At 41.4% G+C, this 27,090-nt stretch overlaps 4 protein-coding genes across 6 annotated transcripts; 2 read left to right on the plus strand and 2 right to left on the minus strand.

Annotated features, from left to right (window-relative positions):
• Positions 1 to 140: 140 nt before the first annotated feature.
• LOC116331539 (D(1) dopamine receptor) lies at positions 141 to 4,629 on the minus strand. Its single transcript, XM_039621835.1, has one exon. It carries the CDS (start codon positions 3,341 to 3,343, stop codon positions 1,862 to 1,864), a length of 1,482 nt encoding a protein of 493 aa, XP_039477769.1. The 5' UTR covers positions 3,344 to 4,629; the 3' UTR covers positions 141 to 1,861.
• Positions 4,630 to 14,017: 9,388 nt separating this feature from the next.
• Positions 14,018 to 15,401, plus strand: LOC120443349 (titin-like). Its single transcript, XM_039621836.1, has one exon. It carries the CDS (start codon positions 14,191 to 14,193, stop codon positions 14,839 to 14,841), a length of 651 nt encoding a protein of 216 aa, XP_039477770.1. The 5' UTR covers positions 14,018 to 14,190; the 3' UTR covers positions 14,842 to 15,401.
• Positions 15,402 to 15,590: 189 nt separating this feature from the next.
• On the plus strand, positions 15,591 to 19,874 carry LOC120443351 (solute carrier family 22 member 15-like). 3 transcript variants are annotated; one of them, XR_005615375.1, is made up of 3 exons: positions 15,591 to 17,302; positions 18,089 to 18,149; positions 18,319 to 18,795. XR_005615375.1 is itself a non-coding variant. In XM_039621839.1 (3 exons), the coding sequence occupies exons 1-3, from the start codon at positions 17,259 to 17,261 to the stop codon at positions 18,928 to 18,930; spliced, it is 234 nt and encodes a 77-aa protein (XP_039477773.1). In that variant the 5' UTR covers positions 15,591 to 17,258; the 3' UTR covers positions 18,931 to 19,874. The 3 variants fall into 3 exon arrangements, 2 of the variants coding, with proteins under 2 accessions (XP_039477773.1, XP_039477772.1); XM_039621839.1 differs by lacking the exon at positions 18,319 to 18,795 and adding an exon at positions 18,802 to 19,874; XM_039621838.1 differs by lacking the exons at positions 15,591 to 17,302; positions 18,319 to 18,795 and adding exons at positions 17,312 to 17,933; positions 18,802 to 19,874.
• A 4,407-nt stretch (positions 19,875 to 24,281) lies between these two features.
• LOC120443350 (D(1C) dopamine receptor-like) lies at positions 24,282 to 25,533 on the minus strand. Its single transcript, XM_039621837.1, has one exon. The coding sequence runs from the start codon at positions 25,372 to 25,374 to the stop codon at positions 24,961 to 24,963; it is 414 nt and encodes a 137-aa protein (XP_039477771.1). The 5' UTR covers positions 25,375 to 25,533; the 3' UTR covers positions 24,282 to 24,960.
• Positions 25,534 to 27,090: the final 1,557 nt, after the last annotated feature.

The raw sequence follows: 27,090 nt of genomic DNA on the forward strand, positions 1-27,090 counted from the left end.
TATACAAAAAGTTGGGATGCTGCGGAAAATGTACATAAAAACAGAATACAATGATTTGCAAATGTCATAAACCCATTTATTCACAAAAAACGAATGAAATGATTAAACTGAGTAAGTCTTCATGAACATATTAGCTCGTTTTGAATTTGATGGTAGCGACACGTCTCTAAAAGTTTGTGCAGGTCCATGTTTCCTCTGTAACATCTGTAACAGCCTGTGAGCTGAGGACAGCAGCTGCTGGACTTCCAGAGGACTGTTGTCCCGTTCTGATGCTCAGCAGTCCTGACTCCTTTGTCCCATTTTTGGTTTCAGGATGCTCCAGATGTTCTCAGCTGGCTCAGCACTCGGACTCTTCTACTCCGAAGCCAAAGGGCCATCAGATCACCATCCAGCATCCAGTCCGGATTTCCAGCCTCGTCTCATGCACACAGATACTTCTCCAGACTAGTTTATGATTTAATATTTTGTAGATGATGAGATATTCTGAGTTTTTTGCAATTTTATTTTGATGAATATTATTCATAAATTGTTTCACAATTTATAGATCAAGATGCTCTTTTTATACCCAGTCATGTTACTGACCTGCTGCCAATTAACCTGATTCGTACAACATGTTTCTCCAGCTGTTTCTTTGCTCCCATCATGGATTTTTTGAGGCATGTTGCTGCCATGAGATCAAACTGAGGTCATATTTTCATTACATATTAAAATGTCTACGCTTAAACATCTGATATGTTTTCTGTGTTCTACTGTGAATAAACATGGGTTTAAACGATTGTGTCTGCATTGGGTTTGCACAGGCTCTTTGTCAGGTCACATTTCCACACACATAAATCTGTTTCTATTTAAACAACCTAAAAAAAGATGAAAATACACAGAAAATACAAAATACAACAGCAAATAGGATGTAAAAAAATATATATTAGGATGCTGGCATTTTACGAGAAGCTTGAGCTTCCTGCCTGTTATTTATTATCAGGCTGGATAGATCCAGCCAACGCTGGAGTGCCTCGAACCTGCCTTCTTTCTAAAGGCCAGTAGGAAGAAGAAATCGGATCATATTTAACACTATGGGAAAACAGCTCCTCTTCTCACATGATAAATGACTTCAGTGAAAACTTATCTGATGAGTTTATGGTCTTGATTCCTAGTTTTACATCTTACTGGACATAAAATGTTTATTTTGATAAATTATGGTCCCATAAAAAGTTAAATGGACAGTAAAGCAGGGGTATGATTTAGGGCACATCTACTTAGTGCGTATACTGCAGTGATTTGGGAATCACAGAGTGTTCAGATCCTCGCACTAAGAAAAAGTGCATAAACAGTTCTGTTTTTCTTTTTTATATTTATCTACATGAAACAGGGCATTTTCATTTCTGCACTTGATCCACACTGAAAATGTTATAGTGGGAAAGAAGCTCGTCACACCTGGTTATCATACCCGAAACACTCAGGTTGAGGCTTCAGAACTGGACTTTAGAAACCAGCAGGTGGTGTCACTGGACTCTCATTTAAAGAGTTTAAATGAGAAGGAAGTTTTAGTGCAATTTTAATGACGTGTTCATTTAGTATGGATACCAATCCAATATCATCTTTTGCTCTCTCAAACTACTGAGTTGTTAATGGGACATTCGTCTGGAGAGACCTCAGAGCTCCAGATATCAGACGTGCGACTTGTCAAGACAAAGTCTTTTCAAACATCATCTGTCCCTCCATGACAGGCTATAACAGGATGAACATGGAGATTATACTTTCTTTGTGCTCAGTGGTGATTTTGGCCAGTTTCAGATCAATAACCCAAATTATGAAGTTCTAAAGTCCACACATCATGGAGTATTGTTCAAACACTGAGTCTGTCCTATCCGTCCTGGTGGACTTGTCCCGGTATCAGAGCATCACTCTCCAGCCCTGGAGCTGAGGTGAACGGTGTGATTGTTTCCAAGGAAATCTCTGGGTCTTCCTCATACTGGATGGTTGCGGGAAGCAGCAGCAGTCTGTTGTGGCTCGGAGAACCGTTGGAGATGATCGACTCCTCGTCAAAATGTGCGCTCATGTCCTCCAGGTGGTCCGAGCTGACGTTAATGTTGCGGGGATGCTGCTGCGGCTGAGCGGGGACCAGCGCCTCCTTGTGGAGGGTGGTGTCGTGGTGGTAGGAAACCAGTTCGTTGCTTAAGTTCACCGCCTCCACCGCGTTGTTCGAGCAGACTCGGCCGCAGCCCAGAATGCTGGCGAAAGCTCGGCGGAAGTCTGCGTTGAACGCGTAGATGACCGGGTTGAGGGACGAGTTGGCCCAGCCGAACCAGACGAAGACGGTGAAGGTGGTGTCGCTGACGCACGGCGGGTCGCAGAAGGGGACGGTGCAGTTGAGGACAAAGAAGGGCAGCCAGCAAAACACGAACACGCCCATGATGATTGAAAGCGTCTTCAGGACTTTGGTTTCCTTCTTGAACGAGGACTTCAGCGAGGCCTCGTCGCCGGGCCGCTGCACCTGCTGCTGGTTCCTGTTCACGCCGTGGCCTTGGTGCTGCGCCTGCTCTGCCGCCCGCTCCAAAGACATGATCCGACGGATCTGGGTCTGAGCGATCCGGTAGATGCGGGTGTAGGTGGCGATCATGATCACCACTGGGATGTAAAAGCTGATAAAGGAGGAGGAGATGGCGTAGGTCTTGTTCAGGTTGGCCACACAGCTCTGGGAGGCGACGTCACTCGAGTTGAAGCTGCTCGTGTTTGTAAAGTTCTTTCCGCTGGCGGCCATTATCGCCGCCATCTCCTCCATCGCCACCTCCCGCTCCTCCTCCCCGGCCCGGTGCCATTTGAGCTGCACGGGGATGAAGGAGATCAGAATGGACAGCGTCCACGCCACCCCGATCATGACAAACGCCACGCGGTGAGTCATTTTCCGCTCGTACTTGAAGGGGCTGGAGATGGCCCAGTAGCGGTCCACGCTGATGATGCACAGGTTGAGGATGGACGCCGTGGAGCACATGATGTCAAAGGCGATCCAGACGTCACAAAAGCGTCCAAACAGCCACGTGTTGGTCACCTCAGTGATGGCCTCCCACGGCATCACGAGCACGGCCACGAACAGGTCGGACACGGCCAGAGAGATGACGAAGAAGTTGGTGACTTTGGAGCGCAGGTGGCGGAACTTTATCACGGCTGCGCACACGAGCGTGTTCCCGAGCAACGTGGACACGATGAGCAGGAAGAGTACGCAGGCGACGAGGACGCGCAGTCCGCCGATCCCTCCGCCGTCCTCCTCCCCATCCTCGTCCTCCTCCGTCCCGTCCAGCTCTGACAGAACTCGAGTGAAATTACTCCACATGGTAAAGTTCTCCATCACGCAAAGTGATAGAGCGCATTAATATCCGCGTGGAAAGCCGTTTGTCCTCCGTGCAGCTGATCCACTGAACATCCTCCCACGGAAAAAATAAAACATAAAATAAAATAAATAAAGCACTTTCCTTTTATTTTTTGTAAGATCCGCGTCCCGGACGTTCCGTGAATAAATCCTCAGAATTAAATGACAATAATAATAATGATAATAATAATAATAATAATAATAATAATAATAATAATAATAATACTAATAAAGATAAATGATGGGGGATCAGCAGCAGCGGTGGTTCGGATGATTCCTCCTCGGGGGGGAAGAACTCTCTGCCTCCTCGGTCTTCAGCCCCGGTGTGACTCACAGTGGACTCACCTCTCTGTGTGACGCGCTCACACTCAGTCAGGTGGAAGCGATGCGGGGCTCGTTACCTCCTCAGCGTGTGTAATAGATTACTCTCCTCCATTCCTGCTGGAGCGAATCGCGGAGAGGAGCTCCGAGAACTCCGGAGCTTATCAGGGAGAATTAAACAGCAAATTAAAAATCAAAGATCAATATTACAATAACGGAGCAAAATCAAATCTGTCACACCTGAAATACATTTAACTTTTTGAATATAATGGATTCAATTAAACGTATTATAGCTTGTAAGTATCCTCCTTATGCTTTATGCCTCATTATGTTGCGTAATAGGAGAAAAGCAGCAGTCCAGGTTATTCATATAAGACCCAGAATGCATTACGTTGTCACAGTAATTGCGGGTTTGGTGTAATATATCAAAATGATTCAATGCATTTTTAATGAGGCCCACAAGTAGAAACATTCAGTGTTTTAGAAAATCAGTCTGCGTTTAAAAACAAATGTTGTACTTTCATTCATTTCAAATCAATTTTCTACAAATAAAAGTCAATTTTAAGGACAAATCTGACAGATGTGTATCTCATTTTTATCTTAAGTTTTAGCTTAAAGTGCTGCACTGCAATCAGAATGCTTCTACGGGTTTAAATTAATAATCAGTACTATAAACAACAAAAGTACTTTAAGCAAAAATAAAGGAAAATACACTAAAAGCGTTGTTACACTCTGGTTACAGACATTGCAGTAAAAATACTGTAAATGAGACTGCAGTAGAAATACCTTAAAAGATATCACAGCAATACCCTAAAAATGGAAAATACAGCAAAGGTACCATACAGGAAAATTCCAGTAATGCTGTTAATAAAAATGGCATCATCATGAAATAAAACAGCATTTCAAAATGTCCAGACAATAAAAATGATTAAGAGGGAAAAAACTGTGGATGCTACAGACTAACATGATCAGTTTATCTGCAGATTTGTTCTTCATGTAATCCAGTTTGAGCTGCAAAACCCACTCAGATCAAAGCTGCAAATATTTAATTATTAAGAATATACTGTCACCAATATTTGGATTTTAATTAATTAATTAATTTTTTTATTGAACTCATCCCTGCAGTCTGCCCGGGGCTTTCAGGTCTGTGTCCTTGAAAAGCAGATGGTTTGATTCCAAGCTCCTCCTCCTGGCTTCCTCCTCTTCCTCTTTACCCCTGAACTTGTGTGTGTGAGGTTAGGCATGAACTCAGACATTTAAGAGACATAAATGTATCATTTCTATATAAATGAAAAGGCTGTCATTAAAAGGTCGTGGGGCGAATGGTGAGAGTAAAATTTTCTCCAAAGAGCTCGAGTCCTGCCTCTCAGTGTGTTGCCTCCACAGCATGGCAGTAGAACTAATCATAATTCAGTGTAATGATGATCCGTGGCTGTGATGAGGCCCTCTGCTGGTTGGAGCAGCGTTATTCCAAACTGAGCTGAAGGTTCAGTCCAATAAATCCTGTTTTATATCTCGGTGAATAGTTTACTCCATGTTTCATGTTCACAGCTTTTTACCTTCAAACCTCAAAGAATTAAACCTTCAGATTATTTCTTGAGCTGTTCTCAGCAAATCTGCACACACTTCTGAACTCCTCCTAAAAAATGCAGTAACTTAAAATATAAACATCGTACCTGGTGTGAAATAGTCATACAGCTTATTCCAGGTTTGACGATTGAGGGTGAAGGTTTGGCACCACAGTGACAGTCAACACATAACGAAGAACATGTTTTCACCTGAAGGTTAATCAAACCCAGCAAAACAGTCTGAGAAGATCACCAGCAGCTCCTTTTCTCAGTGAATCAACAGTTTTACATGAATGTCGCCCAGCAGCAGTTCTTCTCATTCAGCGAGTCGACACTGATGAAGCGAACGACAGTCTGCAGTTTAATGCTTCACACTTTTTAATACCAGCCAAAGTATTTCACATAAAATTTGTTTGTGACTTTTTAATGTCACTACAACAGAAACTTACTTTAGCACAACTTCAACCAGTGCAGCTCAAAATGCTTCAGCTGTGAAGAAAATGTAAAATAAGCAAGAAAATCACTTAAACATGCCGAGCTGCTTAGAATGAAAAGACTAAATAATAATAAAACTAAACAAATATTAACAAAAGCCTGTAAGTACATAAACAGTGTCTCAAATAATGAAATGCTGGATAAAGTCAATGAAAAACACAAAACAAAGTCAAATAAAATAACTTATAAGTACAATAACAATAAAATATTCGTTCTTTTTCCCCACAGTGAAGGTGTTCCTGCTTCACAGCAGCCAAGAAAATGAAAGACGACTTACACCAACAGTGTGTGTCACCTTCCTAAAGACAATTTAATATAAGATGTTGGGGATTCAGTTCTTATAGCAGGTAGAAACCTTTAGTTAAACACAATAAACTTCAAACAAATAGCTTCAATTAGATTTTTAGGGTCTAGAATTGCTTAACTTTCAACTCAGGCTCCATGACTGTGGTGCTAAAGTCATATTCTGGGGTCTGATTATACTCAGTGAAATTAACTCAGAATAGATAGAATTAATGCCATCTACTGTTTCCACTGCAGACGATTTAATTCAATTCAATTTTACTTGTGTAAAGCACAAATGTGACCACAAGATGGCACCACCTGCCTGCTTTTGTGACTCAAATAAAAACACAAAGAAGTTTATTTTGAGAGTTCACAATCATTCATGTTTGGGACATTCACAGTTCACCTGTGATGCATTCAGGGAACAACCCTGAATGCACCACAATGACAGACGGCAGAAAGCTCAGCCCCTTTTTTCACATATCTACAGATACGTCTGCCCAACACTGTGACTTTCACTGGAGATACAAGAAATCCTTCAGTTTGACCAGAAACAACCCAAATCTGGAAACCAGGCCTTCAATGAGACGCCCATAATCGGGATCAATTTACCCGATCGATCAGAATCACGATATGTTTTGTTCACAAGGAAATAATTTATCTGACGATTTGAATGATATGAAGCTGATCTGGCCTCTTGGTCACTGCTGCCCTTCATTATTCCCTCTGCCATCTGGAAAACAAAGACTCATACATAATAATAATAATAATAATAATAATAATAATAATAATAATAATAACTTTATTTATAAAGCACCTTCAAGCAAAGTGCTGTACAACTGTTTGAAATTAAAAGGGTTTAAAAGTAATACATAGCAATACAGATAGGAGACACAGTACAAGTTAAGAACAGAGAAAAAAGAGAAATTAAGAACAAAATAAAAAGAAGAAAACATTTAAAACCTAAAAGCCATAGAGTTAAGACATGTAGGATAAGGTAAACAAGTGTGTCTTCAGCTTAGCTTTAAAAACCTCAACAGAGCATGCCTGCCTAATATCTTGAGGGAGGTTATTCCACAAAACCGGGGCACGAAAAGAAAAAGCACGCTCTCCAATTTTCTTTTTCCTGGCTTTAGGAACTTTTAAAAGACCAGAGTCCTGAGATCGGAGAGCACGGGATGGAATATACCGGTGTAAAAGGTCAGAGAGATACGAAGGTGCTAATCCATTTAAAGCCTTGTAAGTGAGCAACAGGACTTTAAAATCAGCTCGAACCGGACAAGGTAGCCAATGAAGAGAGTATAAAACAGGGCTAATATGTTCGAATTTTCCAGTTCATGTTAAAATACGAGCAGCTGCGTTTTTGCACCATCTGTAGACCTTTAAAACTTTTCTTTGGTAGCCCTGAGAAAAGAGCATTACAGTAATCAATGCGTGAGGACACAAATGCATGAACAAGAATCTCTGCAGTATCGTTTGACAAAACTTGTCTAATTCTAGCTATGTTCCTCAAGTGATAAAAGGCGGTTTTTGTTATTTCTTTTATATGAGACTCAAAAGAGCGCCGTGTCAAACCACACGCCCAAATTTTTACTTTGTCTCTACAAGTTATGACCCTATCATCAATTCTCAGGGTAAAATTTTGGGACGAGTGCTGAAATTTAGGCGGTCCAATGACCATCAACTCTGTTTTATCAGTATTTAAGCACAGGAAATTATCCGATAACCAGCCCTTAATTGCTGATAGACAAGATTCCAAATTAGAGATTTCAGTACAGTTTCCAATTATTAGAGGAACATAGAGCTGCAGGTCGTCAGCATAACAATGAAAGGTTACTTTAAAAGAACGTAAAAGAGCACCAAGAGGCGACAGATACATAGAGAACAGCAGTGGTCCAAGCACAGAGCCCTGAGGGACCCCATGCCTCACCACACAGGTCTCAGAAAGAACATTATTAAAATTAACAGTCTGAGACCTCCCTGACAGGTAAGATCTCAGCCATGATAAAACATTCCCTGTAATTCCAATAAAATGTTCAAGCCTATCCAATAAAATGCTGTGATCAACAGTGTCAAATGCGGCACTTAGGTCCAGTAGTAATAAGACTGAAGTGCGATCATTGTCTGCATGTACCAGCAGGTCATTCACCACTTTTAGTAAAGCTGTCTCTGTGGAGTGATTTGGTCTAAAAGCAGACTGAAATGGTTCAAACAAATTGTTTGTTGACAAATGCTCAGTGAGCTGCTTAAAAACCACTTTTTCAAAGACTTTAGACAAGAAAGACAGATGTGAGATGGGTCTATAGTTTGCAGCCATGTCAACATCTAGTCCAGGCTTTTTCAAGATCGGCACTACCACAGCTGATTTATAACATTCAGGGAAGACTCCAGTCATCAATGAAATATTTAGAAGAAACAGAATGTAGGGTCCTAATGCTGACCACAGTTCTTTTATAGCCCAGGCTGGTAAAGGATCCAATGAACAGGTTGTACTACGAGCTGCTTTTACAACCTTGGTTAATTCAGACAAAGAAATGACCTTAAAATCAGAGAACAGTTTATCAGCAGCAACAGGCAAGACATCTGAGTAGTCTGACAAACTACCTGAGGAAGGAATAATCTGATTCCTAAGTGTGTCCGCCCTATCGCTGAAAAACACAAGAAAATCATGAGCCATCAAGTTAGAACAGCAGAGAGTTGACTTGCTCTCTGTAAGTTGTGATACTGTGTTAAATAATAGTTTTGAATTATGTTTATGACTCATGATAAGATTTGAGAAGTAATTTGCTTTCGCTGTCGACATCGCTGATTGGAAAGAAGTCAGGGAGTCCTTCCAAGCCCGAAGAAATACTTCTAATCTGGAAGATCTCCAGTGACGCTCTGCCTTTCTACAATTTCTCCTTAGATTCAAGAGCTCCTCGTTTAGCCAAGGCATAGGGTTCTTTTTTGACATTTTAGCTTCTTCACGGGAGCAACAGAATCCAGTAGCTCAAGAAGTGTATTATTTAAGTTCACAGTCAAAGAGTCCACACATAACCCCTGGGTAAAATGGGGTCCAACACCTCAGGTAGATGTAGTTTAACTCCAAGCAATGCCTCAGGGCTAATAAAACGAGATGATCTGAGGGGCAGTTTTCCCTCTCAAAAGCTGGAGATTTAGGGATTTGAATATCAAATAAAATTGCTGAGTGGTCTAAAATAGGTAGAAGACAGTTTTCAGTCATCGATATATTCAGTCCATAACCTAAGACAAGATCTAGGGTGTGGCCCATACGTGCTGGCCCAGACATCAGTTGTGTAAAATTCAAGGAGTCAATTATATTTAAGAAATCTTTGACCAGGGTTTATCCTCACAGCACAAATGGATATTAAAGTCCCCCACTATAAGAATCCTTTCATAGTGAACAATAAAACATGTCAAGAAGTCTGAGAATTCGAGATAAACAAATCATTATATTTTGGTGGACGATAGATGACTATAATTAGAACCACAGGACAGTTTAAGATCAGGAGTTGGGACTCAAATGAGGTAAAAACACCAGGACTTTGTATCTGTTTGCATTTAAAACAGCTTTTGATGATAGAGGCTACCCGCCTCCCTCCCAGACAACCTGGGGAGCTGAAAAAGCTGGCATCAGTGGGGCACAGATCCAACAAGGGTGCCACTTCCCCAACGCGCAGCCATGTCTCGGTTAGGAGCATGATATCCAATTTATACGTATCGAAAAAGTCTCGAAGAACATGAGTTTTATTTGATACCGATCTTGTGTTTAAGAGAGCTAAATTAATTCTCTGTCCATCTGTGGTGGCAGGCAGCAGTTGTAGATTATTTATATTCACTCCACCTTCCCTCGCATCCCGTCGGCGTAGCGGCCAATAAAGCAGCGTCCGGTGAGCATGCTCCGATGACGTCGGGTAAACAGGAAGAAGGCAACGCTGTTTGAGGCCAGAGTAAGGTCCTAAACAGCCAGGGTCGCCGATGGTGAAAGCCCACCGCATGCGAGCTCTAACCCTAACACGCTTCCCAGAGCGCGTTCCACGCCTACGTCCATTTATCCAGCGCTTTCGCTCGAAGGAGTCAAGGGGATCGCAGCGGTGCAGTTCATCCGGTATCGACACCAGCGGCGGCGGGAGTCCTCCACATTGCTCGTTAACGCTGGGAAACTTCGGTAGTGAGTCACGGATGTTAAGCAGCATCTGTCGCTCATAAACCAACAAAGAGTGGGTTTTTAAAACTAGCAGGGACACCACTAAGAGCATAAATAAGAAACATATCGGGACCGGGAGACGGCGTGCCATGACAATCGGCGCCATCTTACTCGGATTTCCGAGTAGAGTAGGGTATGAGTTCGTTGGTCCGTCAGGATAAGCAACAGGACTTCAGCCAGCAGTATTACAAACACTGGCGTCCTACAGGGTTGCGTCCTCAGTCCCATCCTCTACGCCCTGTACACCCACAACTGTGTCATGGGACCTCACCTGGACACTGAACACCACACAGCTGGTCAAGAAGGCTCAGCAGCGGCTGTATTTTCTGAGGATGCTGAGGAAATGTATGTCAGCCAAGATCCTCAGCAGCTTCTACAGCTACACTGTGGAGAGCACATTGACCAACTGCATCACTGCATGGTACGGCAGCACTACTGCTATGGACCGAAAACGCCTCCAGAGAGTGATAGCAACCGCGGAGAAGATCATCAGGACTCCGCTGCCCTCTCTGCAGAGCATCTACCATCGTAGAATCCAGAGAAGAGCTGCCTCCATCCTCAAAGACCCCACACACCCCCAACACGGACTGTTCACACTTCTGCTCTCGAGACGAAGGTTTAGAAATGTGAAATCCAGAGCATCTCGAGTCAACAGCTCCTTCTTCCCCACTGCTGTCAGACTCTTGAACAGCTGACCTATTTTAACAGTAATAATAATTTTTGCACATCAGGTCATCTCACATATCAAACCAGCATATTAAGCTCATAGCTCTTTTGCACACACATCTATTTAACACTTCAATTTTTGTCTCCATTTATTTATTTATACTATTTGTATTTTATCTCTTCTAGTTTTATTTGTACATATTAACCGGCATCTGTGTGTGGACGGCAGAGAAAGAATTTCATTGCACAGAGAAATGCTTTTCTTTGTAGACGTGACAATAAACGCTTTGAATCTTTGAGTCTTGAATCTACATTTTCACTGCTATGCAGATGACACCCAACTGTATCTATCCATGAAGCCACATAACACACACTAGTTAGTTAAACTAAAGGCAGGATTTCTGTCCCCCAGATGTCAGTGATGTGTAAGTCTGGGTAAAGCTTCATCAGCCTGGGTTTGTTGTTTGTGCGTTAGAAACTGTGACCTGCTGCAGGAGAGGAGCACATGCAGATAAACTCATGGCATCATGAATGTTTGTGAATGATTGTTTGCATTTTAGTCTCATTGAGATTTTTACCTTGATAAATAAATAAAAAAATGTCCTTATTTTCTATCCTCTGATTCTTCTACAGCAACTTTGCATGAGTCACAGCTACACCGCACTACAGGTGTAGCTGAGGAGGAAGAGCATGTCATCTACTAAACAAAGGGTTGGTGGTTCAATACCTGGCTGCTCCAGTCTGCATGGCAAAGAGGTACTAACCCCAAGCATCACAGTCTGAATGTGTGTGAATGTTAGATGAAAAGCACTTGAGCATAGAAAGAGGCTGTGAATGAGGCACATTATATAAAGTGTTTTAAGTGCTCTGGGAGAGGAGGAAAGTGCTATATAGGAATCAGGCCATTTACCCTTTCAAAGGAAAAGAAGTTCAAATAAAAAATTTTTAAAACCTCTAAGACAAATCAAAAACCCTGGAACCTAAACCAGCGATCATAACAGGCAAACAGCATATATGATATAGTGTGTGTTGGTTCAACAGTTCAGCATCCACGAGGATTTTAGAAGGTCTGACAGCATCATCTGTCTTTCAGCAGCCTGTTTCATTGGTAACAAGTGCATGAAGTCATTATGCCACTTATCCATTCTGAATGTGTTTAAATTAATTGTAATAATTTATAATCCCACTGCATCAGGGACTTGCAAGCCTGTGGCTTGTATTTATATAGCGCTTTACTAGTCCCTAAGGACCCCAAAGCGCTTTACACATTCAGTCATCCACCCATTCACACACAAGCTACATTGTAGCCACAGCCGCACTGACAGAGGCGAGGCTGCTGGACACTGGCGCCACCGGGCCTTCTGGGGCCACCAACGGGTGAAGTGTCTTGCCTAAGGACACAACGACTGAGACTGTCCGAGCCAGGGCTCGAACTGGCAACCTTCCAATTACAAGACGAACTCCCAACTTCTGAACCACGATCGCCCTAAAGATGTAAAGATGTTTCTGTCGTGGATACGGAAAAGAAGAGGACCCAAATACAGGGCACTAGCCTAGTGAAGAAATTACAAGCCTGCCCTTCTTCTTATTAAGCCAATGGCAATAAAATACATTTTAAAAGTGTAAAAAAAAAATTATGAGTCCTAAGGAAACACAGAAACAGAACAGGCCCTCTAAGCAAAGATTTACAGGAACACACGAGAGGAGGCTTTGTTCTTTCATGTCTGAATAGAAAACCAGAAAAACCATCTATTCTTTTCTTATTGTAAATATCAAATTCACCCTGAACACTCCCTGCAGTCACTGTGTGGATGAACTGAAATACAGACATATTTACGTTTATATTGTATGTCAAAATAAACATTTATTTACATATGTGTGTGTATTTACATACACATTCTTTCCAAAGGAAGCACATAGGAAAGACACGGAGCACATTTCTTTCCTATGTGGAAACTGCCCTGATCGGTCAGACACCTCCCCCATAGAGCCACCGTGTGTGTGTGTGTGTGTGTGTGTGTGTGGTTCTCGGGGCTGCTGTCAAATTCTCGCTTTTATTCTTTAAGACTAATTTAGTTCTTAATACAGACGTTATGTGGCTACAGACAGAGCCATTTTGTAATAAGTGCGCGCAGACAATCTAAGGAAACTCGATCCTGTGCCTTTCAAAATAAAGCCGTGTTGCGTCGCTGTTCTGGTTTATTGCACATATAAAACATGCATTGTCATGTTAATAGTATAAACACGATATCAGCTAGGATTGTTTTGACTGCAGCAATAAAGCAGCAGAACCTCAAACAGCGCCTCTGATAAACTCTTCTTTCTTTTGACATGTTCCTGAGGATTTTCTTGATTATGACGTTATTAAATTTGTATCTGATGTTACGCTCACACTAACAACAGTGTTATATAGCTGTAAATATAAGCTGTTTACTTCTTTCTTCTTCTTTCATCTTCGCATTCAGGTTGATTTCTTCTCCTCGTGGTGCTGAGGCGTTAGATTGAGTGCTGTATTCACCTGTATTGATCACTTTCACCTGTGAGCATTTTAAGATAAGAGATAAGAGATAAGATAACCTTTATTAGTCCCACACGTGGGAAATTTGTTTTGTCACAGCAGGAAGTGGACAGTGCAAAAGTTGTGAAGGAAAAATTAGAATAAAATAAGATAAGAATAAATACAGTACACGGATTACGAAGGGAAACCATAAAACACGTGGACAACAGCTGGATCCAACTTTATACAAATGATGCGAGTTTTTGTTACTGACTTTCACCTCATGAGGTATCACGTATCTGTACATTTTTTAAAACAATGCCAACGTTAATTTGGAGATCTCCAAATTAACGTTGGCATTGCTAAAAAAAAAAAATTAAAAAAAAAGAAGACGAAGAAAGAAAGAGTGAATGAAAAGAAACATTTTTTATTAATTTATTAAGAAATAAATCATCTGGTTCACAAATATTACAAAATTAACAAATGTTTCATTTAACACTAAAATTGATTAGAATATGTGGCTTTTAATCAATAACTGTAGAAATTGGTTAAAATATTTCTGAGGTATTTTATTGTTCTTTCATTTTGAAAGTGAACAGCAGAGAAGCCACGCTGAAGGTTTTTTTCTGAGACATTTTGCTCCACAGGGACAGAAGGGCGGAGGTCTATCAGCGACTCAAACCTCATGTTTGTCGGTTTTTACTGACCTGCCTGAAAAGATTTTGACGAGTGAGTTTTTATTGATGTGATCATCGATACTCTGTCAGTCCTGTATTGATCAGTGGACATGGGTCGGTCTGTGGTTTACGGAGTGCTTCTGCTGCTGCTGGTGGCTAACGTTAGCTTCTGTCAGGCCCAGACTGTGGAGAAGTACTTCAAGGTTGGTGACACACTTCAGCTCAGCCCTCAGCCGGTCTCTGCAGAGATCACCAGCATCGTGTGGAAATACGACAAGTATCTGCTGGCTGAGTGGGTGAAAGACGCGATTGATCTGACATATTACAGCAAGTTTAAAGTCCGAACCACTCTGAACACGACCACAGGAGTGTTGGAGATCAGGAACATGACTGCGGCGGACACTGGACTGTATTCAGTGGAGATCAACAACCAGGTCCAGAGTCAGGTTTATCAGACTGTGGAGATCGAAGATGTGCCCCAGCCTGAGGTGGAAGTGAAGCCGCTGGCGTGTGATCGATCGTCGACATGTGGACTGAAATGTTACGGAGACATTACAAATGCCGAGCCTGTCACCTACTCCTGGAAGAAGGACGATGGAGAGTGGGAAGACGGACAAGACAGAAGGGATCTCACTAGTCTGGAAATGGACAGCGTGAAAACTTTCACCTGCAGGATGAAAAACCCAGTGAGCCAGAAAGAGAGCGAAGCCTTCAAAAATCCCTTCTACCAGGAGAAAACGGCAGGAACAGAATCAGAATAAGCAGCGGCTGTTTTCTACAGAATCAAAGAATCAGTCAAGACTTGGATTGATGTTAATTTTTCAGCAATGTTCTCAACAGCCCCTGAACAATGAAAACAGCCCGCCTGCGGAGATCGTCTTCAAGCTCTCAGCTGTGTGTATTATAGATTGCTGCTGCTGCTGCAACAGTAATTCTTCCTAAAACAAAAGAAAATGTTTTTTATTTGAGGGGCTGCCTGTACTAACCTATAAGAGCCCACACCCTTTGTACTGTCAGGAAAGCTATGCGAGAGTCAATGTTCGAACTTTAACAGAAACGTTCCTCGATGTGTTAAGGTTAAGGTTAGGGTTAGATCATGGATGTGTCCTCAACTCATCGAGCAGGAAAACAACCCTGAAATTTTCCCTGTTTTAATCCAGATTGGCAGAATACGAAGAAGTAATGATATCTTTACACCAAGGGCGTAGATTTGGTTTTGGCATTGGTGGGGACGGATGATTCATCCACCGAACCCCGCCCTGTTTCTTTTTTTTTCCCTTTTCGTCTTTGCTCCTTGATAAAAAAGGAGAAATATACTTGCCTACATATACTATGCTACATGCTTTTAAACCATTTAAAATTACAATTCATAGTTTTATATGTGAATTATATAATGTTAAATTACTATTAAACAAATGACTAAGTATTTTAGACTTTAGTTTACTTCAGCCATATTCCATATATATCAGGTATCATACAAAAATAAAAAAAAAAAAAAGCTTCAAATACAGTCGTGACAATAAAAGAATATGACTTGTCCTCCTCCAGAAAATCTTATGAATGCAAACACGCGTTGCAACTTCTTATCTGGTGCGCGTCTTTTATTTTGACAGCGAATGCGCACCTGCGGACCACTTGTGTGCAGCCCTGATAATAATCCTGTATCTCATAGCAGCCCTTCACTTCATCCTCTGCCTGAAACAAGCAGACTTGACTCCTGCACACAATCCACACTGTCTATGTGTGTATATACTCTCAAAAAACGCAGAATAGGTCCACAAATATGTTAATGTGCAAAGTTTAAACATGCATCATGTACTCATGTAATGCTTCAGTGCTGACTTAATGAGACACGACTCTACACTCTGTGTTGTGCTTTTTACACTTTTTAAAAGTTTGTTTTTAAAGCACTGCACAGGTGAATTTTCTTGTTTCTTCCGACTCTTCCATCTTTCATATTAACTTCTTCACAGTTTGATTATTTATTATAAACTGTGGTGCCTTTAAAAATAAACCTGGCAGTGCTACACAGACTCATGGTGTCTTATTTACCTCCCAAAATCCAAGCGCGATAAAATGGACGCCGGGCTCAAGCGAAGCCGGAAGTGCGAGGGGGATTACTAGCTTGCGCAGATCCTTCCTCTCAGGAACGCGCACAGCTGCCTGCCTGTCTCACCTGTGATGGATTTAGAAGAAGCTTTTAAAGCACCTTGAGCCAACTGCTGTGATTTGGAGTTTGTAAATTAAATTGAATTGGAAAAAACTACAGCTGTCAGCAGATCAAAATTTCTTTATGTATTCTTTTTATTTCTCAGGGACCGTGCACAGAAACATAGATCTTGTGAGCGAACAGGCATCTTTTCTCGGTCTGCAGTCCTGGGAAGTTAAAATGGCGCATACATGCAAATCCTAAAATTCTCAATGTTTTTGTAACTAATTTGTCTCAAATGTATTGAGTCTTTAAGTTTGCATCATTAGGGGCGTGGCCTCTTTGACTGACAGGTGGCTGTAGCTGCTAGCTGTGTGCTCGGCTTCACCTCGGCTCAGCAGAGTCCATGAACTGGACCTGTCACACAAAAATGTATTTTGAACGAGCTCACATGTTACTGAGCACGGCTGATTTAGATTTGGAAGGAAGGAACAGGAAGTTAAAGTCAGTTGTGTTAAACTGGCACAATTTTTAAGAGAGTTTGAGTTATTTTATTTTATTTTTCAGTGATTCTCTAGAAATCTGTCAGAAATTGAAATTTCATCTTTGATTGCACATCTGTTAGCGACTGACCACAGTTTCATCTGAAAATCATGAGATCATTAGTCTTTGATCTTTATCTGCATGAATTTGGCTGCAGACTCAGTCCTCGGTGCCACAACAGGCCAGAAATCCTTCATTAAACTTTCATTGGTCTCCTGTTCATTGTGTATCTGCCTCAGTGCTGCTTGTCATACAGTACTGTTTTTAAAAATAAGATATAAAAGGGTTATAAGCTCAGGCAGACCAAGTGACTCATTGTGTGAATGTTTGCCAAAGAATCTGCTCGCTGTGAGTTGTGTCGAGTCAGATGAGTTCTTCAGTTTCTTCTGAGGCTTATTCGACGCTTCTGGACTGAGACGTGTAGTTCACGTGGTGTGCAGAGACATGACCAAAAGTTAAAATCCTTTAAAATCCCTAACCCTGGCGATGGCGGCCAACTCGTCCGGCGTGCTCTTCTTCCTGCTGTCTGTGTGAGTACACACACCAGAGAGACGAGTCGCCCCACACAGCCACGAAAAACCAAAACCAGTAAAGTTAACCGTTGGATGTTTGGAAGCATTTCCCATCAGGGCGACATCCTAAACACACAGAGCTCGTGTTCTCCTGGGATTTAAACCAGGAAGGTTAACAGTTTAATGACGCGCTCAGCTTTATAGTGTTAATCTGTAATCACCACAGAGAGAACAGACATCAAGGCTCTGCACAGAAAGGCTGTGAACCTTCCTGCTACAGCTCTGATCGTGGAGACTGACGGTCCAAACAGGTTCAGGCACACTGTCAGGGCGCCTCCCTTTGGAGGTTTTCCAGCTGCAGCCAATGGGAGGAGACCGTGGGTTAGCCTGGGAGAGATTACATGGATCTTGTTTGACCTGAGATGAGCTCCGGACCTTCCTGCAGGAGCTGGAAGTGTGATTTAGGATGAATGTGGATGGAAGGGCTTAAAGAAGCTGGTTTCATACAGAGGAGGGAGGGAGGCTCCGTGTTATAAGATACACTGGGAATCATGCACAAAGTGTGGATCTTGTATTATTATGTTCGAGTTTTTGATCAGCACCAGATGTTTTTGCCCTTTCAGTCTTTTTTCCTCGTCACCATGGAAATGTAAATGTGTTTACATTAATGAATCTGTGTGTAATAAATGCTTTGGCTGTTTCTGTGTTATGATTGTGACATTCAAATGTTTCTGCACTTGCTGTGTCTGTAAAATGAACCAAACACACCCTGTGATGTCTTCCTGTCTTCCTCTGTGGTTGCAGCTCTCTTCCAGAGTCTCCTCGTTGGCTGTACTCCCAGGGCCGGGCGGAGCGAGCTGAGGAGGTAAACACGATGAAGCATTCCTGAGCCGCTCTGTGAGAATCTCCCGGGAATTAGAAAAATGCACCTCTGCATGTTTGTGTGAATCACTGATATTTAAAACTGAGAAGCTGAACAAAGTGTGAACAGACCCTCCTTTACTCTGTTCATCTGGTGCTTTTAAATGTTTCAGTGAGCCGAGAAACCAGCTTCAGATTATGGCTTTAGCCTCAGTGAGGTCTCCAAAGGTTGGAGTCTGAAGCGCTCGTGATCAGATGTTTTCTCCTCCTACACTCAGAGGAGGTTTGGGCGAGGACGCTGATCTCGTCTGACCTCAGTGGGGAAAACCAGCAGGAAGCAAAAGGAGTGAGAAACAAGAGGTTTGACAAAGGCCTGCACAGTGTTAGAAACAGCAAACAGAGGAGCGCTGTTCTGTCGAGGGACAAAAGTTAACTTTAAGTATGAATGCATTTAATGCAGAAAAACCTGCAAAGCTGCATTTGATAGAACTGCAGACTCCACGGTTCGATTCCTGACACTTTCCCTGTAAAGACTGGAGAGAAGCGTGAGCTAAAGTAAAGTCAGATTTATCGACTCGTTGGGTCTGCGCGTCCCGTTTCCTTTGCTCTCAGGAACACTGAGCATCACGTGGCTCATCCTGTGTTCTGGTTTGTAGGTCCTGCGTTTTATGGCGAGCAGGAACAGCAACGCCATGAATTACCTGATGCTGCAGCGCGTCGGCGTCTCTAAAGCCGGTAACCACAGAAGCCGAGGCGCCGGTGTTGTGGGAATCCATCCTACCTGACAAACCATCCTACCCGTTGTTTCTACGCATGCGCACAACACGAAATTAAGTGGCGAACCGTCCTGGCTTTATGAATATGAGCTACAAGCATACTCTGATGGGCAAAGTTAAGTGGCAAACTGTCATACCTACTTAAATTTGTGCTGGAATTACTCTGTGACAGCAGATATGTGCATAAATATGGAGTTAAATGTAGGATTATTGAAACATTTGGTCAGATTTGCATTTAAAATGTGTCATTTTAAATGCACATCAAAAAGAAACGGGAGAAATGTTTAAAACTAATCAGAGATGCGTCTGGATGCAGGGACTGGGTTCCTGCGGCTGTTAAATTTAGGGGTCATTTCCTTCTCTCTTTGTCCGCACTGATGCAAACGTATACTGACATGTGAGCTTCTTCAGCAGCTGATGGTGTCTAAATGATGTCAAGTCTGTGTGTTATTGTCAGTTTAAAAGCACAGATGCAACACAGAACAACTCGTTCCATTATCTAATGTGTAGAATGAAAAGTGAGCAATCACACCGTGAGCCACAGACAGCCTTCAAAATAAAGGTTGACACCTGTGGTTGGCGCTGATTTAAAACAAAACAAATCTTTCTATAATTTTCCTGCAACTGATAGTGAATAAATCACTGGAGTGTCGAGTCCTGTGACTCGTGTATGCATGTGACGATACTTCTTCATCTAATGACTCATTTGATAAAGACTCAGTTGGGTAAGCATTAAAGAAAACTGTTGTGTGTTTCTTTAACACAGACTTCACTGATAAAGAGAGAGAGTATTTGTAATTGACAGTAAGTAAATTCCATAATTAGCAGTTTCATTGTCCGTGTGCTCCTGATCCCGAGGATGTGCTCACACCTTTGGGATCAAATACGTCTCCTCACTGAGGTGAAGCTAAAGTTCCTTCATGCTCAGTGCTGACTGTAACTACAGCGGTCCAACAAAGAATGGCCACGCATCATACTGATGTCTTTGGACATTTATTTCTCTCTCTCTCACTCTTATTGTCTTCAGACACCGTGAAAACTGAAGAAACACAAAGTTTACAACATAAATGTTTTGAGCTTATCAGAGTCTCTCATGTCAGTGTCCATAAACAGTCTTGAGCAAGCAGAACAGAAAAAATGCAAAATAATGGATATTACTGAAAATGTCCTCTTATTACCAATGTAGAACACATATGCAACATTATATAAACAATATACATGAAACCATACCGTCTGCGCCTCTTGGACCACATGCAGAATAACATTAATGTTGTGGCTGTAGCCGCATCTGTAGCTCTGTATCCATGCTAGCTCCACAATGCCATGGTTGTGCTCTCAGCCAAACTCTGGTCATGTGACCATTACAGACTCTACCTAATAAAAACTTTACATCACATTACATCTTTAACAAACGGTTATTTTCTAACCACATATTTTATACAAGTTTTTAAATCAATGCTATACTTTTATCAGCTTATCCAATATTTTTTTAATTCTTTCCAACAAATAAATGAACTAAATTAAGCATGAATCGTGACACTGACAATTTCCTAGACCTGTAGTTACACCATGCAACTCCAGACCTGGAAGGCCGGTGTGCTGAAACTTTTCCATGTGTCCCTGCTGCAACACACCTGAATACAATTAGCAGGTCATTAGCAAGACTTGACTGCACGCTAAGGTAGCAACCCCTAACCCTACTCAAGTAAATTTAAAGAAATGTAACTGTTTGGAAAGATGCACTTTTAAAAGTGCCTTTTTTCACTCATGTATGGAGGACCACAAGAGCCAGGTGCATCGAAATAAAGAATTCTGTGCTTAAATAATGTATTGTAGAATAAATTCTGCATTTGTTCAATTTCAAATTCATTTTTAAATCATTTTATTTATTCAAACATTACTAATGTAATTTAGTATTTAATAATTCAATATTATATAAAAACAGTATTATTAAATATTTTTTTCAAAATGAATTATAATCCATCAATAAATACTTCAAATTGAAAATGAATTTCACAAAAAAATAATTAAACTCTCAATAAAAACCTAATTTAATTAAAAAAAAACCTGATTTTTATAACTTTTTTAAAACACATTTTAAAATGGTGATTCCACTCCTCATTTTAAAATCCATTTCCCTTTCCTGTTCGCTCATGGATTAGCTCCTGGATTAGCTCCTGGATTAGCAACTTCATTTTAAAAATCCTGCTGCAATGCAAATTAGCCTCACGGTGGGATGTAAGCAGCTCTCTGATTGGTTGGACAGACACAGAGTGGCTCCCTGGATTTTTCTACACTGCTGTGCTCACAGTAGTGATGGGAAGTTTCGCTCTTTTCAGAGAGCCGGCTCTTTTGGCTACCAAATGGTTCTTAACTTATTATCATCTGTAGCCTCATATCTTAGCCTTACTTGGCAAATATGAATGCTTTGTGTGTTGATAAACCCTTTTGCATTTAGTGTTTTTATGAGAAGCCTTATAGTTGCCTAATTTTGTGTATTTGTTCTGTTACAAAAGCAGGCATTCTTACTTTTGTTTAATATTTTAATCAAACTTTTAATTTTAATTTAACACAAAAACAAAACACTGCAAACAAATCCACAGAACAGAAACAGAACCAAACTCAGCAGCCAAACAGTCTGTCCTCAGTGCAGGTTGACATTCAGAAAAATTAAATGCCTTAGTTTGGATGGGCTGATGCGGTTTCTCCTCTTAGTGAGTATCTGCTTCTTCTTTAAACTGCAGCCAGATGCTGCTTCATTTACAGGTGTCAGTCATATTTATGTGTTTTTGCGACGCACTCGCACTCTCCTCCTCACCGCTGTCTGACTGAGGGGTAGTGATGTGAGGAGCGATCCTAAAATATCAATACTTCCAATACCAGCGTTTCATGTTGGAGGATCAATTCCCATATGAAAATATAAATATCTAATTGGATTAAATTTGTTTTTAATCATAAATATGACATACAGGCAAAAGTAAACTTTTGTTTACTTTTAGCGGGAGAGTCGGCAATACTCTGTTAATAGGAACTACAATCGCCTTCCGCCTCTCATTCATGTGCGTGCTACGGCTCCACAAGAGTGGGAGCCAATGAGAAACCAGAGGCACAAAACATTAGACCACAAAACACACAATCTTGAATTAGTTCACAGATCATAACTGTGTGTGGGAAGACAGTTAAATACTGTGGCAACACAACAAACCGCGTTTTTTGTATTTTTTACGTGGGGAGCCAGTGTTCCAGATTACCTGGTGTTGGTCGAAGAGCCTGGTGTGTGTAGTAGACTTGCTTTTCAGGAGCTGCTACCGATAAACCAGCAAATAAACACTAAATATTTAATCTGTGACATTTGTGAGGTTTCCGTCAACAAACTCCGTCAGTCTTGTTGCTCTTGAACAACAAAATATTTAAAACTTGTGAGTTTACCTGGTGATATTCTCATGCACGAGGCAACCGCGAAAACGGCAAACAAATAAACGTCACCACGTTGATGCTGTTCACAGGACAGCGAGAGTCAATGATCTGGAGAATCTTGTCTTCGTTATCGTTCCTCACGCATTTTCTTACTCCGATTTCAGCGTTTTCGCCTCACAACTAAAGCGTGCAGTTTACTCAAATGGAGTCGAGTCAACTAGCGCCACCTGGTGCCAAGTGCCATCACAAATAGCTGCACTTGGCTCTATCGCCATGCTTGAACTTGTTTCATGCACAACACATTTGTAACTTTCAATTTTGTCTGTTTTTGCGTCTTGCAAATAAACCTTTAAACTAAATGAAATGGTATTTTGTATTTATTTTTGGCCTACATCAGTGAGAAATGCCAAAATATATACACAAAGTTATAGAAAACACCACTCCTGTTGTTAGTGATCATTTTTATATTACTTTCCAAAACAAAGAAATAAGTTTTGAACAAATATATTACCCACAAATATTTCACCAGTGTTGTAAACACCACCTCCTGTTTGAGCCAGTTTTGGTTAATTCATCACTGTGGCTGGAGAGAGTTTGTAGTTATAAACAGTCTGTATAAGTGTGGTTAATTTAACAAACATCTGTAAGGAGATGGCAGTTCCTGTGAATGTAAGCAGTTCCACAGTGATTAGTGAGAGAGAGTGGATTCAGGACAGTGAGTGACTCAGGTGTGTCAGTTGGTTTGTCATGTGTTTTGGAGTTTTGAGGCATGTTAGAAATTTTTAGTTTTAAAGATAAGTTAAGAATATTCATAATATAATTTCCAAAACTTGCATATGATCTTCTGTTTGTAGTAGATCCACGGACTATCACACAGACGCTGGAGCAGGCTCAAACGGAGGTCAGTCCACTACTGCCACCTTGTGGCCAAGTGCCATAGCCTACAACCAGATTAACTTGTGACACATCTGCAGTAGACGCTGAGTCAGTTCTCTCATCCCTTATATTAAGACTGGAGAGGACACTAATTTCAGTTTTCAGCTGGACATAGATGATGATCGGGGACCTTGTGCAGTTTTATTTTTTACATGGCTGTGTTTATTAATGTTGTTTGAAAATGGAAACTCAAACGTTGTATATATGATGAATTCATGAAATCCCAGCCTCTAACACAGTGCGCTGAATCTTAGCATATTCTACTCAGTACAATTTAAGCATTCACTGCACCTACAGTGACTACACCTGTGTGGCAAAGATATAGATGATGAAATTTTTCTCTGTATGCTCTGCTTAGGCCTTGAATTCTGTGATATATACTGTAAATGATGTGGGAATAATTTTCAAAGAGGTCTTAAAGTAGTTAAATCACTGCTGATAGTCTGGTTGTTTATATTTTAAAATGTTTTTGTGTCCATAGGTCTGTTTGATGACAATTTGGACTCCTCCGGGAGATGAGGACACACCCTATAGAAGCCAGTTTCCACCAGACACACACACATAACTCGAAATTTGGACTTATTTTCTCAAAGTTTCAACTTATTAAATGGAAATTTCGAGTTAGCTCTGCCAATCAGAAATCTACGTGGAATGCACACTCAAAACTGGATCGCAACTAATTGGCACTTTCGAGAGAGCTGATAGTAACGCCATGTGATTCAGCTAATAACACAAGGATTTCATCATTTGTGACGCCACACTGAAAATACTCAGCAATCTGTGCATTCATCAGTGGCTGTAATACTGGTAGCTTAGCTGTAGCATTTGTAGCTGAGGGCTTCAGACTCCGGGTAACAAGGACATGATGTCATTCACGTAGATTACTGATTGGCAGCACCCACTCGAAATTTCGAGTTATTTTGTGAAAAGTAAGTCAAAATTTCAAGCTAATTTTCTCAAATTTTTGAAATTTCGAGTTATGGATACTTTTTTTTGTGTGTGTTGGAAACGGGCTTCCATACACACCCACATCTGTTCCATACCGCAGTCATTGATGGTGTTACGGCTCTGAGTCAGCTATGGGACATCAGACGCACACACGGGAAAATCAGCACCTGGACTTCATGCAGGAGAGACGGCCTCAGTGATGATGGACTCTGCATCCTCTACTTTACCTCCTAATCTCTTTCTCCTTTAACACACAATTCAAATCACTCCAAAAGAGTGTAAACTTACTGAGGAAGTCTGTAACTTGTACACATTTGTACTTTTACTAAATTGCGTGGAAAACTTATCATTCAGCTTCAGCAGTATTTCTATTTATCTTGTGAATTCCAGTCTAATGTAAATTCACTGTTTGAGTTCAGTTTTGGTCTTACACTCCAGAGAATACCACCTGTCTTAATGTTTTTGTCTGATTATTGGCAAACATTTTACAGTGGTTTTCTTCTGTGAGATGCTGCTGAGGCTGAAATTGAGCCCAGAGAAACAACAACAAAGATTAGTTCCTCTGGATGTTTCCATGGAAAATTGTTTTGTCACGGCTGAGTGATGAATGTATCTCCCACTGAAAACCACTGTGTCCAGTTAAATTCTAGCGCTATTTTGAAGGAGAGTTGTTAGATGCTGTGCTCATGGGGACAATTGGTTTTAACTTGCAGCACAACACAAAGCTGCCATATTTGATCAGCGCTCCAAAGACATGATCCGACGGATCTGGGTCTGAGCAATCAGGTAGATGCGGGTGTAGGTGGCGATCATGATCACCACTGGGATGTAAAAGCTGATAAAGGAGGAGGAGATGGCGTAGGCGACGTCACTTGAGTTGAAGCTGCTTGTGTTTGTGAAGTTCTTTCCGCTGGCAGCCATTATCACCGCCATCTCCTCCATCGCCACCTCCTGCTCCTCCTCCCCGGCCCGGTGCCAGTTGAGCTGCACGGGAATGAAGGAGAACAGAATGGAGAGCGTCCACGCCACCCCGATCATGACAAACGCCACGTGGTGAATCATTTTCCGCTCGTACCTGAAGGGGCTGGAGATGGCCCAGTAGAGGTCCACGCTGATGATGCACAGGTTGAGGATGGACGCCGTGGAGCACATGATGTCAAAGGCCAAAATATTTCACATAAAAACTTTTACCAGTGCAGCCCAAAGTTCTTCAGCTGTGAATAAAATGTAATAGAGTGGTCCCTCGCTATAACACGTTCACCTTTCGTGGTCTTGCTGTTTCGCTGATTTTTTTTGTGCAATGTTGCATGTATTTTTTTTTTTTAGAGCACATTGAGTTCTGCATCCTGATTGGCTGTAGACCATTGTGAACTAGTCTCATGCCGTGTCTCCTGTACAGTACAGAATGCATTCAGCTTGTCAAATTTACATAAATCTTTGAGAGCAGTGTGACTCTGAAGGTCTGTACTGTATGTTTGTAAGTTTTCTCCCCAACAAACACAAAAATGTCGACGAAATGTTTTGCACCATCTAAGGCACCTGCGGAAGCACCCAAAAGGCAGAGGAAGATGCCAACCATCGCACAAAAACTTCTGAACATGCTAAAGGAAGGTAGACGTTACCGTATTTTCCGGATTATAAGGCACATAAAGCGAAACAAAACAGTCAGAAAAGTCAAACTTTACTCAACTCATTGTTCTTGCTTCCTCTACTTCCGTATCATTGATTCATTAATGTTGAATTCTTTGGCAGCTGCTCTATTCTGAAGTTGTGGACCTGAAAAGAGGTCGCGATAAACGAGGGACTGCTGTATAAGCAAGAAAATCATTTAAACATGCTGAGCTGCTTAGAATGAAAAGACTAAATAATAATAAAACTAAACGAATATTAACAAAAGCCTGTAAGTACATAAACAGTGTCTCAAATAATGAAATGCTGGATAAAGTCAATGAAAAAACCAAAACAAAGTCAAATAAAATAACGTATAAGTACAATAACAATAAAATATTCTTTCTTTTTCCCCACAGTGAAGGTGTTCCTGCTTCACAGCAGCCAAGAACATGAAAGACGACTTACACCAACAGTGTGTGTCACCTTCCTAAAGACAAATTAAAATAAGATGTTGGGGATTCAGTTCTTATAGCAGGTAGAAACCTTTAGTTAAACACAATAAACTTCAAACAAATAGTTTCAATCAGATTTGTCGGGTCTAGAATTGCTTAACTTTAATCTCTGGTTTAAAACCTTTGGGGAAAGTTGACGACTGAGCGCTGCACTAGTCGAGTCTGGTGATATTTAAAGAGTGCATCGTTTCTCTGAGTCAGATCTAATCAGAAACATGTTCACTGTGTGTTAACGGGTGGAGCTCAGCGTCCACAGCTGCTGCATCTGTAAGGTAGATCCAGACTTCAGGCTCCATGACTGTGGTGCTAAACTCATATTCTGGGGTCTGATTATTCTCAGTGAAATTAACTCAAAATAGATATAATTATTGCCATCTACTGTTTCGATGTTACGATTTACTTGTGTAAAGCACAAATGTGACCACAAGATGGCACCACCTGCCCGCTTTTGTGACTCAAATAAAAACACAAAGAAGTTTATTTTGAGAGTTCACAATCATTCATGTTCGGGACATTCACAGTTAGTATGTGTACCTGCACATACCTGTGGTGCATTCAGGGAACAACCCTGAATGCCTGACCCTGAATGCGCCACAATGACAGACGGCAGAAAGCTCAGCCACTTTTTTCACATATCTACAGATACGTCTGCCCAACACTGTGACTTTCACTGGAGGTACAAGAAATCCTTCAGTTTGACCAGAAACTCAACCCAAATCTGGAAACCAGGCCTTCAACGAGACAC

Source organism: Oreochromis aureus, linkage group 13 (assembly GCF_013358895.1).
Source record: "Oreochromis aureus strain Israel breed Guangdong linkage group 13, ZZ_aureus, whole genome shotgun sequence".
NCBI classification, from domain to species: Eukaryota; Metazoa; Chordata; class Actinopteri; order Cichliformes; family Cichlidae; genus Oreochromis; species Oreochromis aureus.

Coding starts and splice junctions, on each gene's coding strand:
- LOC116331539 (XM_039621835.1), bottom strand. CDS start 3,343: ATGGAGAACTTTACCATGTGGAGTAATTTCACTCGAGTTCTGTCAGAG.
- LOC120443350 (XM_039621837.1), bottom strand. CDS start 25,374: ATGTGCTCCACGGCGTCCATCCTCAACCTGTGCATCATCAGCGTGGAC.
- LOC120443351 (XM_039621838.1), top strand. CDS start 17,836: ATGCACAAAGTGTGGATCTTGTATTATTATGTTCGAGTTTTTGATCAG. Junction 17,934..18,088: donor TTCCTCGTCACCATGGAAAT/GTAAATGTGTTT, acceptor CTGTGGTTGCAG/CTCTCTTCCAGAGTCTCCTC. Junction 18,150..18,801: donor GGGCGGAGCGAGCTGAGGAG/GTAAACACGATG, acceptor TCTGGTTTGTAG/GTCCTGCGTTTTATGGCGAG.
- LOC120443349 (XM_039621836.1), top strand. CDS start 14,191: ATGGGTCGGTCTGTGGTTTACGGAGTGCTTCTGCTGCTGCTGGTGGCT.